Source organism: Podarcis raffonei, chromosome 6 (assembly GCF_027172205.1).
Source record: "Podarcis raffonei isolate rPodRaf1 chromosome 6, rPodRaf1.pri, whole genome shotgun sequence".
NCBI classification, from domain to species: Eukaryota; Metazoa; Chordata; class Lepidosauria; order Squamata; family Lacertidae; genus Podarcis; species Podarcis raffonei.
Genome location: NC_070607.1, coordinates 63,324,354 through 63,341,615, shown reverse-complemented (window position 1 = coordinate 63,341,615; position 17,262 = coordinate 63,324,354). Strand labels below are relative to the sequence as shown.

The window sequence follows — 17,262 nt, the reverse complement described above, 5'->3', positions numbered from 1 at the left end:
ACAGCTAGTTCTTTGGATTTAGAAAATTAATTTTCATCCTAGGCATGCTGGTAGGTGGGTATTGTCATCAATGTACTTTATTATTTGGTGTTTTAGTTAGAAAGACCCTCACTGGCTTTTTTGAAGAGTTGTATTTTGATATAATGTGCACTTTGTTCACACAAGATCAAGAAAGACTCATCTGTACACAACATATGCACCATTCTCAGAATGGCTGTTTTCAGAAATTTTAACATTTTCATTCTTTCAAGAACCCACTCTAGCCTACTACAGTGGTCTAACATCTAATATACTGTACCATTCTGACGTACTGAGGTAACCAAGAAAAAGACAGTTGCCAGTGGAGAAATTATACATATAAAAACATTGCCAGAAAATGAGCAATGAGGTGCTTAGCTGCTGGTCTACTATAATTAGTGTAAGTTTCTCTTCTTTAAAGTAGATTGAAGCCAAAGGAGAAAAATTTTCAAATTAAATATAGGAATCTTCCTTCTTTCTAGGAAAATAATCTGGTAGCTGTGAATGGAGAGACAAAATCCTCTGAATTTGTGAGGTTCTTCCATTTTACATCCTGATAGCTAGCTGGAATAATTTGTTAATCAGATAATTTGCATGTAGTTTTACAATAAAATAAAATAAATTTGATTGCTGCATATCCTGATCACACTTTTGCTTTTTATTAATGGTATATAGCCAGCTATACCAGTAATTATCCAATTAAAAATCCAGTGTTTCTACTGATCACACTTTTGCTTTTTATTAATGGCATATAGCCAGCTATGCTAGTAATTAACCAATTAAAAATCCAGTGTTTATATGAAGCAACACTACAGCTGGTTACTATGCAGGCAGGTATAAATGTATCTCTAATGATGCTTTGTTGTCATTATACTGCAAAGGTGAGATCCTTCCTGTGCTTACCTCTGAGTAAATATGCATAAATATGACCCAAAAAGCCTTGCACGCAAGTCCCCTTGAAATCAATGGGACTTATTTATGAGAAAACATGCACATATTTGCATTGTATAATCTATCTCCCTATGCAACATCTTTCCAAGCCACTTTCACAAAGTACTATGCTCATTGTTAATGCATTAATAGGCAAAATTGAAAACCCTGCTCGTTCTTTTTAGATAGTCCAGCTATCCTAATGCATGGCTTAAAAAGCTATGCACAATCCAGCTAGACACACTTGAAGCGCATTGAAAGTATATGCACATAACTGTGCTTTTGAGTCACACTGATTTCAATGGTGCTTATGCCTGACTTTCCCTGTTGGTAATGTGTGCTTTCTCTAATAGAAATTCATAATGTAGTAGCCTGTAACGCATTATTAATATGCCTGTTATTACCGTAAGCAAATCGGTAGGCAAGCTGGCATCTGGTGGGCTAGTGCTGAATCCCCAGGGATTAGGGAGAGGTGTGCATTTCCTCTTGGCAGAGGAAACAGTGCCTACCATAAGTATGCACATAGCCCTCTCTAATCCCTAAGGATTCAGCATTAGCCCAACAAATGCCATTCTCTCTACTGAGGGAATCAGTTTCTGCAGCCACTAGACCACTGTCTGGATAATGAAGTGGCCCCTGAATATGTATGACTTCAATAAACCTTTCAGCTGATAGTAACACTTGCTGGTAGTGAGTTCTCACAATATCCTACTATTTTATTAGCATTGTCATTGCACTTACTGTGATTATTAGAAATCAATCTTGGTCTTGCAGTTGTGACAGGTAACTTTACGGATGAGTCGTCCAGTAAAATAAATTAGCACTTTTAGACCCTTCTGACAGCTATATTTGGAGTGATCATATATGATCTGCTCCAGAAATTACTTTACATGCATGATGAAAAAGTTGTGCTAGTGGATATGCAATGCATATGCAAAGCTGAACTGGATCTTACAACATTGGGCAAAAGTAGCACAGCCAGGTTTTTGTCTGCTTGACATATAGGTCACTCCCGGAGGAACTGGGGAAACTGAGCAACCTACAAAGTTGGGGGAATGTTCTACTGGACAGCATATTCATGTGGATGACTGAATATGCCAATGTGATGGGTACTACCACACAGGTCACATGAGGATAGGCTACCCCACATACTTCTAAATGTGAATACGAACCACTAGGAGTTGTTTTTCCACATACAGAACACGTTTTGTGAAATGTCTTGTTGCACTTCCGAGTTTCTAAATCAGGACCCATTGTTTACACCTGGGAATGATATCTGAAGCTTGTTTGTGAGGAAGCAAATTTAAATTAGTGTGTTGATGCTGCTTTTAAATGCTTTTAATGAGGAATAATTTGCTGTTCAAAAATTCTACCAGTAATAATGCCACAACTTTTCCACGCTGATTATCCTGAGTGCTTTAAAACATTCATTGTTCTAAGCAGTAATGTTTGGCTATCACAGTTAGGGAGTTTTATTGGGGGTAGAATCAACAGAGAGCCCAATCCCTGGAGCAGCAGAAAGCTGGCTACTTCTGTCTTGCTGCCTAAGAAACCCCTTTCCAATCTTTCTACCATTGGAAATAGGCTATGAATTAAAATTGGCAGGGATCCAGTTAAGGTGATTGCAGTATGCTTTTTGAGAGAGAGGGTTGCTTATCCATGGGATATGTCTAACCAACTCCTTATGAATGTTTAAGAGGGCAGCAGGAGTCTTTTTCAAGATGTCATCAGGTAGACTTAATGTACAGTGGTTGCCACTGAAAATCTGCCTCACCTAGTTTGCAAGTTCGAAAACATTTTGCTCTACCATCTAACCAAGGTTTCCCCAACCTAATGCAGATGTTTTGGAGGAAACTCCCATCATCCGTTATCACTGGCCATGCTGGCTGGGGCTGGTAGGGGTTGCTGTCCAAAATATGTGGAGGGCACCAAGTTGGTGGCAACTGTCTTAAATCATTATAAAGATAGCATCAAAGGCAAAGTGGCCACTCACTCTGAATTTTGTTTAATTGTATTTGTAGATGGAATTGAACTGAAGTCAAGCAGTTTTTAGAAGAGCTGTCTTCTTCCATCAGATCCATCATGGCTGCGGGTGTAGCAGCATGGCTGCCCTTTGCCAGAGCAGCTGCCATAGGATGGATGCCAGTTGCCAACTGTCCGATGCCACTGGCCCCAACGGATAAAAACAAACGACAGGATGAGCTCATCATTCTTAATGTGAGTGGTAGGCGCTTCCAGACCTGGAGGACTACCTTGGAGAGGTACCCTGACACTCTGCTTGGCAGCACAGAAAAAGAGTTCTTCTTTAACGAAGACACAAAGGAATACTTTTTCGACCGGGACCCTGATGTCTTTAGGTGTATCTTAAATTTTTACAGGACTGGAAAACTGCACTACCCAAGGTATGAATGCATCTCAGCCTATGATGAGGAGCTTGCCTTTTATGGGATCCTACCCGATATCATTGGGGACTGCTGCTATGAAGAGTACAAAGACAGGAAACGGGAAAATGCTGAGCGGTTGATGGATGACAGTGACTCCGAAAATAAGCAAGAGTCTATGCCAGCTCTGAGCTTCCGGCAGACCATGTGGCGAGCCTTCGAGAACCCCCATACCAGCACCTTAGCCTTAGTCTTTTACTATGTCACCGGCTTCTTTATTGCTGTCTCTGTGATCACCAATGTGGTGGAGACTGTACCATGTGGAACAATCCCTGGCAATAAGGAACTGCCATGTGGAGAAAGGTACGAAATGGCTTTTTTCTGCTTGGACACAGCTTGCGTTATGATTTTTACAGTTGAATACCTTATGCGACTCTTTGCGGCTCCCAGTCGCTACAGGTTCATCAGGAGTGTAATGAGCATCATCGATGTGGTGGCCATTATGCCGTACTACATTGGCTTGGTGATGACAGACAACGAAGATGTCAGTGGAGCCTTTGTGACTCTGAGGGTTTTCAGGGTGTTCCGGATTTTCAAGTTCTCCCGTCATTCCCAAGGCTTGCGAATCCTGGGGTACACACTGAAGAGCTGTGCCTCAGAGCTTGGTTTTCTTCTATTTTCTCTCACTATGGCAATCATCATCTTTGCTACTGTGATGTTTTATGCAGAGAAAGGATCTTCAGCCAGCAAGTTCACCAGCATCCCAGCTTCTTTTTGGTACACTATTGTCACCATGACAACTCTTGGGTAAGTGCTTCACTTCTCTTTCCTGACCAAAGGTCACATGAGCTGATTGGTGGGATGAGGTTCCAAGCTTGTTTCCTTTTCTGAAACCTAGACCTAAGCTTCAGCAGCTATTGAGGTCTGTTTCTTTCACTTTCAATGCTGTCTTGTGCACAACCTCCAACATTTATATGTACAGAACGTCATGATGGCTTTGCAGCAGTGACATCTGGTCCGTATTGTTGTTCAAAATGAGGTCTTAGGTATTGCTGTTGTTTTAACTCTGGCATTACTTGAAATCTATCTTGCTTCCAGTTTTGGCATAAGGAGCAGGGATCTGTAAGAATCTTCATCTTTAAAGAATCCATTCTTTCTTTGAAATTATCTGGGTGCTTTTCACATTGCCTTCAACAGGAGTTTAAATGTTGTTAAAGTCAAATAAGGATTGAAATGAAAGAAGAGGGTCTGACCCTGGCAGAAGGTGAAAAAAGGGGGGAGTGGGAAATAACTGAATGGTACAATGAACTATTATTATTTTTTACTGGAATTATAATCAAGCAGATAAATAGTTTAAGCATCTGCTGTTTTTCAAAGATGTCAGCTTAAGTACAGCAGTGCTTACAATTGTATTGATGATCCGGCCTGAGCTCTTCAGATGAATGGCAGTATACAGATTTAATAAATAAATAAATGACAATGTTATTCATAATCTTCAACAGCAGCAGCAACTGTCTTTCAGGCTATATTCTTACAGTCAACTCAAGCGGACCTTCTAGGACTTTTAGATCTTCTCCAGATCTTTAGAACATACTCCGTTTGTTCATTGCCCATCCTATAAGCGCAAATATAAAAGCACAGGAATGTCTGCTTGGGATGAGTATGAGAAGACAAATGCTAAACATGTAGTGTTAGCAATGAACAAAAGTCCTGGCGATCCATGCTTAATATTTTTCATGCTTTGACAAATGCCTCTGAGGAACAGTGTATGCTTGAAACATTTTAAAATGTCCTTTAAAAAAAAAAAGGAAAAAGAAAGCATTGTGAATTTGGCTCTTGAGACATTTAGATTGTTCCTTCACCCCTGTTTCAATCCAGATAGGTATTGAAAACAATGTCTTGAGATATGGTAAGGTTTTAGAGAACAGAACTGGCTTATTAACAGGAAATGGCCGAGTTTGCGCCAACAACTCATGGGTCAATGAAGATTTGTGGCCATTATAACATCATGTTAACAACACAACATAGAATTATGCATTGAATCAGTGCTTCTTTTCTGGGGGTACTCAAAGGTACGTAGTACTGACAGTGTGGTGTACTGGTTAAGAGCGAGAGACTCGTAATCTGGGGAACTGGGTTCGCGTCTCCGCTCCTCCATATGCAGCTGCTGGGTGACCTTGGGCTAGTCACATTTCTTTGAAGTCTCTCAGCCCCACTCACCTCACAGAGTGTTTGTTGTGGGGGAGGAAGGGAAAGGAGAATGTTAGCCACTTTGAGACTCCTTCGGGTAGTGATAAAGCGGGATATCAAATCCAAACTCTTCTTCTTCTTCTTCCCCCCAATGTTAAAAGTGTGGCACTTACTGTAATACCTTCATGGTGAATACTGGCACCTTTTTTTTCTTAAAAAAAAAGGCACTGCATTGAACCCATGGAAATAGATGGGCTTAAGTGTGTTATAAACCTGCTGTTGTATTGTGGTTCATGTGTCTAAATAGCTCAGACAGGTGCAAATCTAGTCAACAATAGGGAATTCATAGCCCCTGGGACATTTCCACTTGTTCCCAAACTTCACAGGAAGCCTGATGAATTGACAGCTTTTAAAAACAAAAACAACTTTAAGATTTTAGGTGGGTGATTTAGTCGCTTAAAACCTGGGGGCACCTTAAGAGAAACACATTTTCTCTCTCCCCCATATGAGATTGTAGTAAACATTCCTCGCTTCTCTTCCAGCTATTTAAAGCTATCCAGCCTTCCATGAGCTCCACATGTAACAAAATTAAAATCTTGTATACAAGACTAAAAAATGTAAACAGTTTTCAGTCAAGTGTGCTTCTGCCTGGGAATTCATGTGGCTTTTGATTTTTAAGCATTTAGCAATTGCTTTCATGATGCTTGATCGCTAGACTTAGTATAGTATTGCTGTTGCTTTGAAAGGCTCTCACACTGTGCATGAACATGCAAGATATCACAGGTTAAAACTTTTAAAACGTACTTCGTTTTTCAAAAAAACGTGAGTAATTGTAACTTGGGGATTTTCTGTCCTCTTGGAAACATATGAATATGAAAACATTAATAAAGCTTAGGAGATCTGCTTGAATGAATGGTGGTTTTCAATCAGTGTTGGAATGTCACCATATTATGATCTAGACATTGAGTCATCTCTAAAATACCTAGTTATCAGCTTCTTTAGTGATAACAGGTCAAAAGCAGCCAAATGATTCAGCTAGGATGGGAGCAGGACAGAAAAAAGATCAACACACACATAAATTCAAGTGATGGTTATAAAAGGATGTTTTGAAGGAGGGTGGTGTTTAAAAGGATCTATTATGACACTGGTGTAAAATGATGAGGAAATTTGATAATGTGTACAAATGTCCACTTTACTTATTGTATGTTTCCAACAAAATGGGACACATCAAAAATTATTTACAAATTGAGAGCCAGTGTGGTGTAGTGGTTAAGAGCGGTAGTCTTGCAATCTGGGGAACCGGGTTCGGGTCTCTGCTCCTCCACATGCAGCTGCTGGGTGACCTTGGGCTAGTCACACTTCTGTGAAGTCTCTCAGCCCCACTCACCTCACTGAGTGTTTGTTGTGGGGGAGGAAGGGAAAGGAGAATGTTAGCCGCTTTGAGACTCCTTCGGGTAGTGATAAAGCGGGATATCAAATCCAAATGTTGAAGGTGAAAGAAAGCATGCATGTAATCTGTGTTGAATATTGTTTTAGCATGGTTATAATATTTTGCCCTAAATAATACCATATGTATCATATCGGTTTCAGTGAGAATATAGGTATTTATAAAAATGATGCTATAATGTCATAATACAGAGTTGCTATTAAAAGTTAATAAAACGAGTCTCAAGAATGTTGGCAAACAGCTAGCATCTGAAAGGAGATGCACTTTTGCTGGTATTCCACCCCCACCCCCCTTTGTCAATAACAGGATGCTTTGTAATTAAACATGTCTCCTTGTCAAAACATAGCAGGGAAGGATTCCATGGTAGCATTAGTTCGCTGTTTAGCTAAAAGAAATGGTCCGTTGCATAGAATACCTTTCCTTTCCACACATAATGATAGTCCAAACTGAGTGTTTTTGAGTACTCTAAAGTATTCTCAGGCTAGGATAATCATAGAAATTATAGTGGGAGTGCATTAAACTAGCTGATGAGGATAAAAAAAATGTAGACACTAAAATAGGATGTTTAACATTTAAGGAAGATCTATTTAAGCTTTCCACAAATCACTTCCCTGCCAAAGAGATTAAACGTACATATATCCGTTATTATTGTTTGTCTGGGGTGATTTTAAATGAAACAAGTTGCTGTAGCAATCAGTTTGTGTAATCTACATTTCTGACATCTTTTAAAGACCTCTTTGATACAGACTAATAAGGTCAAAACATCAGATAATGACATGCTGATGGCAGAATCCAATGCTCTGTGTATATCTCTTTCTTTGATCTATCATGTTTATGTGTCATCTGTTACTAGGAATATGAACGAAGTTTGCATTTTTAAAAATTACTTACAAAATATCATGTGATTCATTATTTTGTGCTCTCATCTAAGTGAGTGCACATGAGTGAGATTCTGTGAGCATTTGTTAGATTACGATGCCTAGACCATCTTTTTTTTTTTTTAGGGGAGATTGTAATCCCCCCCCATAATAACATATCCTGCTATGTTAGCTTCCATTTACCCAAATCATCGCCTTTCTGCATACATGTATATTGTATATCTGTAGTAAAATTATTCAAACCAACCTGTGTTATCTTTACATGGCCAAATTCATGTTGTGAAATACATATCAAAGTTTTTGAAAACACAAAATCTTATGAAAGAGAACGAGCTGCAAAGCAGAATGGAATCAATAATTCATAAAAAATGAACAAAGTGAGATGACATCACAACACATCACTATCTGTCACTGGGGTTGTTCAGCCAACTTGTTGCATTAGATTTTTGGTGAAGTTCCATGCTGCCTGGTAGTACATTGTTACTTTAAGCTTTGCAAAAGGCAGCTCTAAACCAAGATGGTTGCCATGGTGTTTCTGTACATTCAAGGAAACTGTAATAACATTCTCTAACTTTGGATTTGATTCAAAGATTGAATGCAAATATTTCTCTTTGAAGCAGGATTTTAGACTTCAAAAATTAGAACTCGAACCTTCATGATTGTGTGAGTGCGTTTTATATGAAAGTGATTGTCAGAGTTGAGGGCAAATGCACATTGCTTGTGGGTACACAGCAATCAAGTTCTCTTATTATTCAAATTACCATCCAACTGGACCTATCCTATCATTGCCTAGAGATAGATGACTGCCTCAGGTGGTAGATGCTGGAGGACATTGGTGGCAGCTCCCTGACTGTTCCTTGAGTCCCTGGCTGTACCCTTCTGTTAGAGGACCGAGTTGTGCGTGCTCCCTGATTTGACCTGCATCCCACAACTAGACCTTAGTTGTGGTAGGGGTTAGTATTGAAATATTCAGCTGCCAGTCCAGCTAGCTTCTGTAGGTGGATAGGACAACCATCTTATTCTTTGCCACAGGCAGCAAATTGTCTTGCACAGCCCTGCTATTCAAGCTGGACCCGGAAGCTTTCAGAGGAAGTCTGTAGTGACCTATTTTGGCCTCCTATGACTGGCTGTTTTATCTTATTGGTTTTCCTATAATTTTAACTACTTTAGTTGGAAATGGATGCAGATGTACTAGCTAAATCCATTCACATGACATCCCACAGGTTTCAGGTTCAACACCCTCTGAATTTGAGTTTTAGCAGCATCCAAATACTTAAACGTAATACTTTGACACACCAGCAGGCTAGGAATCAGATTTCTTTGAGAATTCCAAGGGATTAAGATAATGCCACCATCAGTGCACTGCTTCAAGAGTTTGTTGGATTGTCGAGCCCTTTAGACATTTTAACCTGCCATAGAGGAAACCCCAGTAGATTAAAAAAAATAAGAAATACTGGTCCTCCATAAAATTTGCTGTGGATTGTTTCAACCTTACCAAAACAACATATGGATTACACAACAGTTATTTATAGTAAAAGATTGAAAGCATCAAACTTGGCAGCTGTACTCAAGGAACACATAAATCCATTTGTCACACAACTTCGAAAATCTTAGCCATATCTTCTAAATCTCTGCTAAGCTATAATCTGAGTCTGGGACACTGTTTCGTTAGTTTATTTTTAAACAGAGGAAGTATCAGACTGGAATTGTAGGAATGTTTTTGATTTGATGAGAGCTTGATGATGTTGTCTGAGGGGAAAGTTTAACCATGAGGTCAATTAGATGTATCATTATTGAATTGCCTCAGAAATCTACTGCTGTACACAGACGAGCCCCTAGGTATGTAGCCTGCAAAATTTGGAGAATTAAGTGAAGGAGTCAGGGAGTTTTAATGACTGAGGTCTTTTTTCACCCCTGAACAATTGATATCAACTGATAAATTCTTTTTACATTCCTCCCAAAGCCATTGTGATTGGAAGTACAAGAGAGAAGCCTGATAAAATTATTCCCTTCTTGCAAGCCAGGGCTGCCATTTGTAAAATTATACCCCTTCCTCTCTTGATCAGTCCCTCCCTCTTCCCTTTTCCTGCCTGGACTAAAAGCTCATTAAACCAATAAAAAACGCCACCCCAGGAATAAGGCTCCCAGAGTTCTCAAGGCTAATCAGGGGTTACCCACACAATTATTACTCAGTCCTCGAACAAGCAGACTACATAGAGAGGGAGGGAGCTACAAAAAGAGTGTAGTGTTTGGGGAGGAGCCAGCATATAATGTCTGGCTTCTTCCCCATTCTGATAGGCCTGATGGCCCACTTGACCCTTCCCCAACTCCTCCGTAGGGTAAAACCATTTTGAGTCCTCTTCCCAGGTGAGTTGGGGTATGACAAATGCACCCCCACTCAAGGTTGGAAGTGGCATTCTGCTAAACATTCCACCTTTACCACAAAGCACAGAGGAGAACTCAGCAACAGTTGCATATATTTCCACCTGGACCCAATAAAAATGCCATTGCGGTATTATGAGCAAGAGGTAATTGTTACCAGCACACAAACCTTACACCTGCCCCTGCCTGCCTGGCTAGCTGGCTGCCTGCAGATGGTGTCCACTGCAGTGTGCTGAAGCCTAGCTACAGCCTTGGGGAAGTGATAAAAATTGTGGCAGCTCTGAGACCAAACCCCATGCCTTGGTTGGAAAGACTCTGGGGGGAAGGCAAACTGGGAGTCAATCCCAACACTGGAACTGGATGGAGGACCTAGTCCAGGGTAGTTGAAAGGGTGATGGGTGAAGATGGACTTTGAATGGAGAGGGCAAAAAAGTAGGCCTGAACTGGAAGCAGGACAGAAGTTGCTATTCAATTAATAATAATAATAATTTATTATGGTCCCAGACCAGATTCCTTTTTAATTATTGTTTAATTATTTTTTTTTAATCCTCCCTTTCTGCAAAAAAGAAAAAGAAAAAAGGCTTATCGGAGGGTGTGGCGTTTGCCCATTCCTTGTGATTATGTTTGTACGGGGTGATGGAAATGGTTAATGTAGATTGACCAATGAGAAAGCTCAGAGGCGGAGCCTACTTGGTTTTGAGGCTCAGTCCAGGGGTTTACCATGGGGAGATAGAGGAGTGAGGGTCAAACAGAGGCAGTAAAGGTGACAGTTAGAGTGAGAGACAGGGATAGAACTGAGAGAGAAGCGTGTGACAGTGTGAGATAGTGCCACATCTAGTTAAGGGCGCATTTGAGAAAACAGTTCTGAACATATTTAAAACTTGTTTGTTCTTCAATAAACTTTAATAAACTTTAATCTTCGTTGTTGACTTTACAACCTGACTGAGACTCAGTATTTCACCAGAAGAAACCTGGTTGGTGGCAGTGGAAGAATAAAGCAGTGGTGTACAGGTCAATAGTCCATGAAACGACCGGGGGCCCTGTACAAACGCCACAGAGGGTTTATAGATTACTATGATGAAGACAATACTTGCTCTCAGACTAACAAGGCACAACACAAAAGGGAAATGAATTAGTGGGGAGGAAGAAATAAGCAAATTGGTACAAGTTCATTTACCAGCATGGCACAAGAAAATCTTTCCCTAGTGGGAGGCCTTGGTAGCATAGACCAGCCTCAAGCTCAAGAAAGGAATAGTATGGCAGCAACAAGATCAAACCTATTTACGTGGAAGTCTGCATCTCTGTGCCAGAAACAGGAATATCTATGGTAGAAGATTCAGAGGCGCGCTTGACCCTTGCTAAGGTGTGGGATTCAGTAGGTGCCAACCCTGGATGCCAGTCTTTTGCCAGCTCACAGTCTTTTTCTCACAGTCTTTTTGTAAGATTTGCTGGTGTAATGTATATGAAGCCTTTTGAATGGTGTAGCTCTGTATACGAGCATCATTGCCAACAATTTTACTCATGCTAATAATAGCTGCACTCATTGGAATGCAATTAAAGGGATAACTACACTTGGAGAAATTGCTTTGTTGTTCCATTTATTGTTTCCTATTTGATAGCAATGTATAAAGGTGTTTGCTTGTTTTCGGCTCAACTTTGAGCTTTAGTGTTTCCCAAGGTGCAGCCTGAGTGCTACTTTCCAAGTTTTCAGACATCTCTTTCTGCCCAGGCGTCCTTATACAATACGCTTTGGGGGTCATTCTGGCAGAAGAGTTCCCCTAATTAGTGTATCTTTGCAATTCCCTACCTGTTGCACATTGCCAAAATCATCCAACTCCACTCTCTGGTGTACTGTACGATAAGCCTGTACCTTGCCCACTTCCTGCTGTGGCAGTTTGCATCTGAATAGTTCTCTGAGCTTTTATAAACAGTTTGGCACTACTGGCTCAGTTGCACTTTACAGCCCAATTAGCATTTTTTGAAATAGGGACGGAGCAGCCAAATTTATGTGTGCTTTAAAATAAGAATTAGAAGAGCGTTGGTTTATTTTACGCATCGAGAAATTTAATCTGGGTAATTGAGTGACTGCCCCTTTTCTTGTTAGCAAAACAGATTGACTTGTAAATAATTGGGAATATGTAGGTTAACTTCTCTCACATTCCATTCACTGAGGCAGAGAAGGGTTTGCTAAAAATAAATGTATTCAAAAAATATAATTAGATATCTGAAGTTTACCTGCTAATCTTTTTTTTTTTTCCCAGACAGACCTAGGGAATTTTGCCTACATATGAAGCAGGTCTCTTGTTCATTTAAGATTTGCCCAAACAAAATGTCAGATTTGTGGGAGGTGGGCAGACAACCATGAACTCTGTAAAATGCAACATAAAATACATGAAGAATAGTAATACCAGTAGCTGATGGTTGAAAGGAACCCAGAGTACAAAGCTTTGCATCATTTTACTTAAATTTAGCTAGGCGAGCCAACAGAATTGCAGACATTATGCTTTTGGTGTTGGGGTGTATTCTAGTAGTATGGCAACATCGTTGTAGCTCATCACATAAGACCTTTCCAAAAGAAGGTAGGAGGGAGAAAAGAGCTAGTGATGTACCAAGTATTGTGCGCATTCAGTTCCCTCTCTTAAAAACAAAAAGAAACAAGGCACTAAAGCCACAGTTGATTTTGCAACTCAGTTTTGAGCTACAACAAACTATTCCTGAACTTATTATTAATTAATCTTAAATACAACATTTCTTATTTACAAAGGGCTACACTCACATGCAGCATGAGAAGTGGGTCACTCTTTTACACATTTTGCAAAGGAGAAACTGAGCTGACAGCTAATGATGTGGCTAACCATGCTGTGTCCAGTTCATGACTGAGAAGGAATTTGAATACTGGTCTCCTTGAATAAGTCTGGCCTGGTCACCATTAGACTTCACTGGTTCCAGAAAGGGTTACCCAGCTTCATGCTGCTGGCAGAACTCCATTTCAGAAGAACTAGAGTTGCCAGCTCTTAGAAGGCAAAATTCTGGCTTCAAAGCAGATTGCAGGAAGTGCTGGAGCAATATAGAAAGGGTGGAGAACCCAGCAGCTAAAGAGAGAAAGCCAGCAGAAAATGCTCTGTTCACATAAGGCAAGGATGAGGAAATATTTTTAGCTTGAGGGTCACATTCCCTTCTGGACAACTCTCCAAGCATCACATGCCGGTGCTGGATGAGTCTAAAGGCAACAGTGGGCAGAGCAGTCAATGTGAATTTTAGCCTTGTACAGTAGGCTAGTTTCAACGCACTCTCATGAACTTTTCAACCCAAATTAAACATGCAGGAGGGGGGAAAGAAGGAGAAATACGCTGGCTGCTTATAAGTGTCTCCTTCTTCTCCCTCCTTATCACCAGACTGCAACACCCTTTATGATAGTTCTGGATCATTCTGGGTGGACCCAATCCAACCCAGGGTTATCTGGAGCTGCCTCAACCCACTCCAACCAAATCCCTGGTCAACCTGAATTGCCCAAAATTGGTTTGGGTGGGATCCTGCTTAGGGTCTAAATTCAAACACAAACCAACAACATCCTGCATGCATCTTCAGGGACCAAAAGGGTACAAAGGGACAGGTAATGTCAGTAACCCTTGCAGAGTGATGCACAAAACAAAGGAATCAAATTATACATCCTGCATCTTTCCTAGCTCTGTTGTGCTCATCAGATTCTGATTTAACAGAGGCTGTTTTTAATTTAGCATCATTTAAATTTTACTCAGGAGATTTTGTAATGAAAGTGTTATTCTTGGGTGCATCTTTAATCAATCTGAATTACTGAAACGGCTCTTCAGAATTAATTCCAAATCAGCTGCCCACTTCAAGGCAGAAACATTCTCTTCTGGAGGCTGGCAGCCTCCTCCATCCTTCTGTGAAATGAAATTAAATATTGGGCATCTGTGTGTGCATGGGAAAAGTGAGAAGTGGAAGGGCCATAGCTTAGTGGTAGAGCATCTGTTTTGCATGCAAAAGGTCTTGGGTCCATTCCCAAACATCTCCGGGTGGGGCTGAGGAAAATTCCCTGTCTGAAACCCTGAAGAACTGCTGCCAGTCAGCGTGCTAGATGAATCAGTTGTCTGACTTGGAATAAAGCAGCTTCCTAAGTGAGTTCATTTACACAAGTATTGTGTAGGGCACTTTTTATGGAAATTTTCTCAGGGGAATCAAGAGTTGGTGGGACTTGACTATCATGTATGGGGTCCACCATCAAGGTGAGAATAGCCTGTACTTTGGACAGTTCTGCAGAACAGGAGATTTTCAAGCAGGGACGCGGAAGTAACATTTATCTTCCCGTGATTTAAAATACAAGAGACCTCTCCTCCTTTGCAATTGGTCAGTTTAGCCTCAGATTTTCAGAGGTACAACTGTTTTCATGCACATCAAGCACAGGGCAGGTCTGCAAAAGCAACATGTGGTTTTCCAAACTAAACCCAGCAGAGCCACTATAATGAGACCTCGGAATTAAGTAGTCACATTCTTGGCCACCAGCAATGTAGTGAAACAGAGTTATGATGAGCAGGGGTGGCTTTGATCTGACTCTCCAACCACTTTTTTTGGCCCCAGAAAACCTTGAGAATGTAGCTGCAGCACTGTGGTGGGCCTAGCACAGTGTTCTGATACAAATCACCTCCTCCCTGGTTATCAGACTGGTCCTTGATAAATAAGGAGGGAACGAAAACCCTCCTGCTCAGCTGATCTGAATGGAGCAGCTAACAGAAGGGGTTGTGGTCATGTTCATGTTCTGTAAGTGTGCATACATGGGAGAGTGTGGAGTGGCTGCACTCACTTTTGACCATGCCGACCAATGACTCATGACCTGCTGTGAGGGATGGCTAAGGGTAAAGGTGGCTCTCAGCCCAAAAAATCATTACCAGTCATGATTATGAAGGTAAAATGGGAAGTCCTGTTTATTTTTATACCACCCTGAGCTTAGGCATTCTGAGCTTAGGCTCCTGCCCAGAACTGTGGTTCATCATGTTTCCTCCTCTGCTACACTACTGTCAGAAACATAACACTAGGCCTGTATAGGAAAGTCAAACCCCTTCATGCCCAGCTTCTAAACTTCTAAACTTTCCAAAGAAAACAGGTATCTACCATTGGTAACAGAAGATGGGTTAGATGGACCTTTTGTCAACCCAGTAGGACATCTTATGATCTTAAGACCCTTTGTGCTTCAGTCTACCATAAAAATAACCAATGAAAAGATCTCAGCATTTAAATGGAAATTTGAACAAAGGCAATGAACTAAATTAGTGAAAGATGGGATGCTAAAAATGGGTAAGAAAATTGCCAATAAACAATATGAGCCATTCATGTTGGGATAAAATAAGCAGTCACGAACAAGCAAGCTATTGCTGGAAAAGAATAAAAAAGCTGACAGAATTATTCTTTTAAAAATTATCTGCATATTAACCTCTTGTGTAGGTTTCAGTTGTGGTTCAGCGTGTCCAAAAATCTGAAATTGCCATATGACTGAAGACATTTCTTGTTTTTAAAATATAATTTTACTCAAAAGTTTCCCTCCAATATTGCATCTTGACAAGAACAAATATATATTTGACAGGGTTGTGCAACATTTCTATCTGTCAGGACATTTGCTTGACACCAATAGTTCATATAAATATTTCTTCTTCTATTCCAGATCTTTCTGAATTGAAATATTTCAGATTGAAATATGTCAAATTATTAACATGTACTGGGTTTCCAGAATGGAAGACATTTATTTCACAAACAAGTTTGTATGATTTTGACTAGCCTCCAAGCAGCTCCTTCTTTGTTTTGCTGGGGTTACTGGAAGGCTACACTAATCAATGCAGAGTAGATCTATTTGTGCAGAAAGCCTAGCTTAGTTAAAGGCAGGGTTTCAGTGTAACTTTCTAAATCTGGGAAGCTTTATGTTATTCTGTTTGATTTGCTGTTACTATCTGTCATCAATCACTGGGAAAAACACTGCATTTTAAATTTTGTAATAGATTGTTCATTGTAGACTGATTCACACATGACTGTTCACCACTACAACATCAACTGTGTAAATGGGCCATCACAATTCTAAACATTTTCACATCACCCAAAGTCACATGAGATGGAATGGGCCCAAGTTTGAGTCATCAAATGTGGAGCTATCAAGTACAGAGAAATACAGCAAGATACAGGCAGTGTGAGACAGTCTTCAGTCATGCTAAATCGTTGATTGGTAGCCTAGCACAACAAACTCGAATTCTGAACACATTTCCTATAAAAGGCATATTTCTTGTGTAGGCCATATGGACCAACCAAGTTCAAAGGCAGTATACCACTAAATACTATTTGATGAGGAGCAACAGCCGGAAAGGACTCTTGTCTTCACGTCCTGCTTAGAGGATTCCCAGAGGGATCTGGTTGGCCTCTGTGGAAACCAGGATAATGGACTAGATCAAGGCTGGGGAATCTGTGTGCAGACAGATGTTGTTGGTCTACAAGTTCCATCATCCATGACCCTTGACCATGCTGGCTGGGGCTGATGAGAGTTGAGGTGCAACAACACCTGAAGAAGTCCGCAGGCTCCATATCCCAAGACTACATCCATCTATGGTCAGGGCTCTTATTACATACTAAGAATATTTCCAGTTGTGTATCTTAAGGATGAAAACAGACATGACATTTCATGTGCAGGGAAAGTAATTTGAACACCTAAAGCTCTGAAAACAAATGCCTCAAAAAGAGTTCTACCTTTAGTTCTGTCTGCCAATAGAAATAGATATTTAATTCCTCTTGTCTATAGTTTCAGCGGATGCAAGTTACTCCTTTGCAAAGCTCATACAAAGTAATAGAAGACATACAAGAACACTGTCATTGAATTCAGCAGTGTAATTAGGGGTAATTTTAGACACTGGACTTAATGGTCTTATTCCTCACCTTACTCCCAATAATATTGTATCACTTCAGAATGTGGATTTGGGGGCTCTCTTGCTCATCCTTCTGAGGGGTGTCCTGGACCACTTGGGTCCTATTCTGACAGCAC

General features: G+C 40.5%; 1 protein-coding gene across 5 annotated transcripts in view; it reads left to right on the top strand.

The window, feature by feature from the left end:
• The window catches only part of KCND3 (potassium voltage-gated channel subfamily D member 3), a 264,846-nt gene that overhangs the window by 7,728 nt on the left and 239,856 nt on the right, over positions 1 to 17,262 (top strand). For all 5 annotated transcript variants that reach the window (XM_053393491.1, XM_053393489.1, XM_053393493.1 and 2 more), the window contains exon 2: positions 2,970 to 4,136. In XM_053393491.1, coding sequence (XP_053249466.1) covers positions 3,031 to 4,136 — 1,106 coding nt within the window. In that variant the 5' untranslated portion in view covers positions 2,970 to 3,030. The remainder of the gene's footprint in view (positions 1 to 2,969; positions 4,137 to 17,262) is intronic.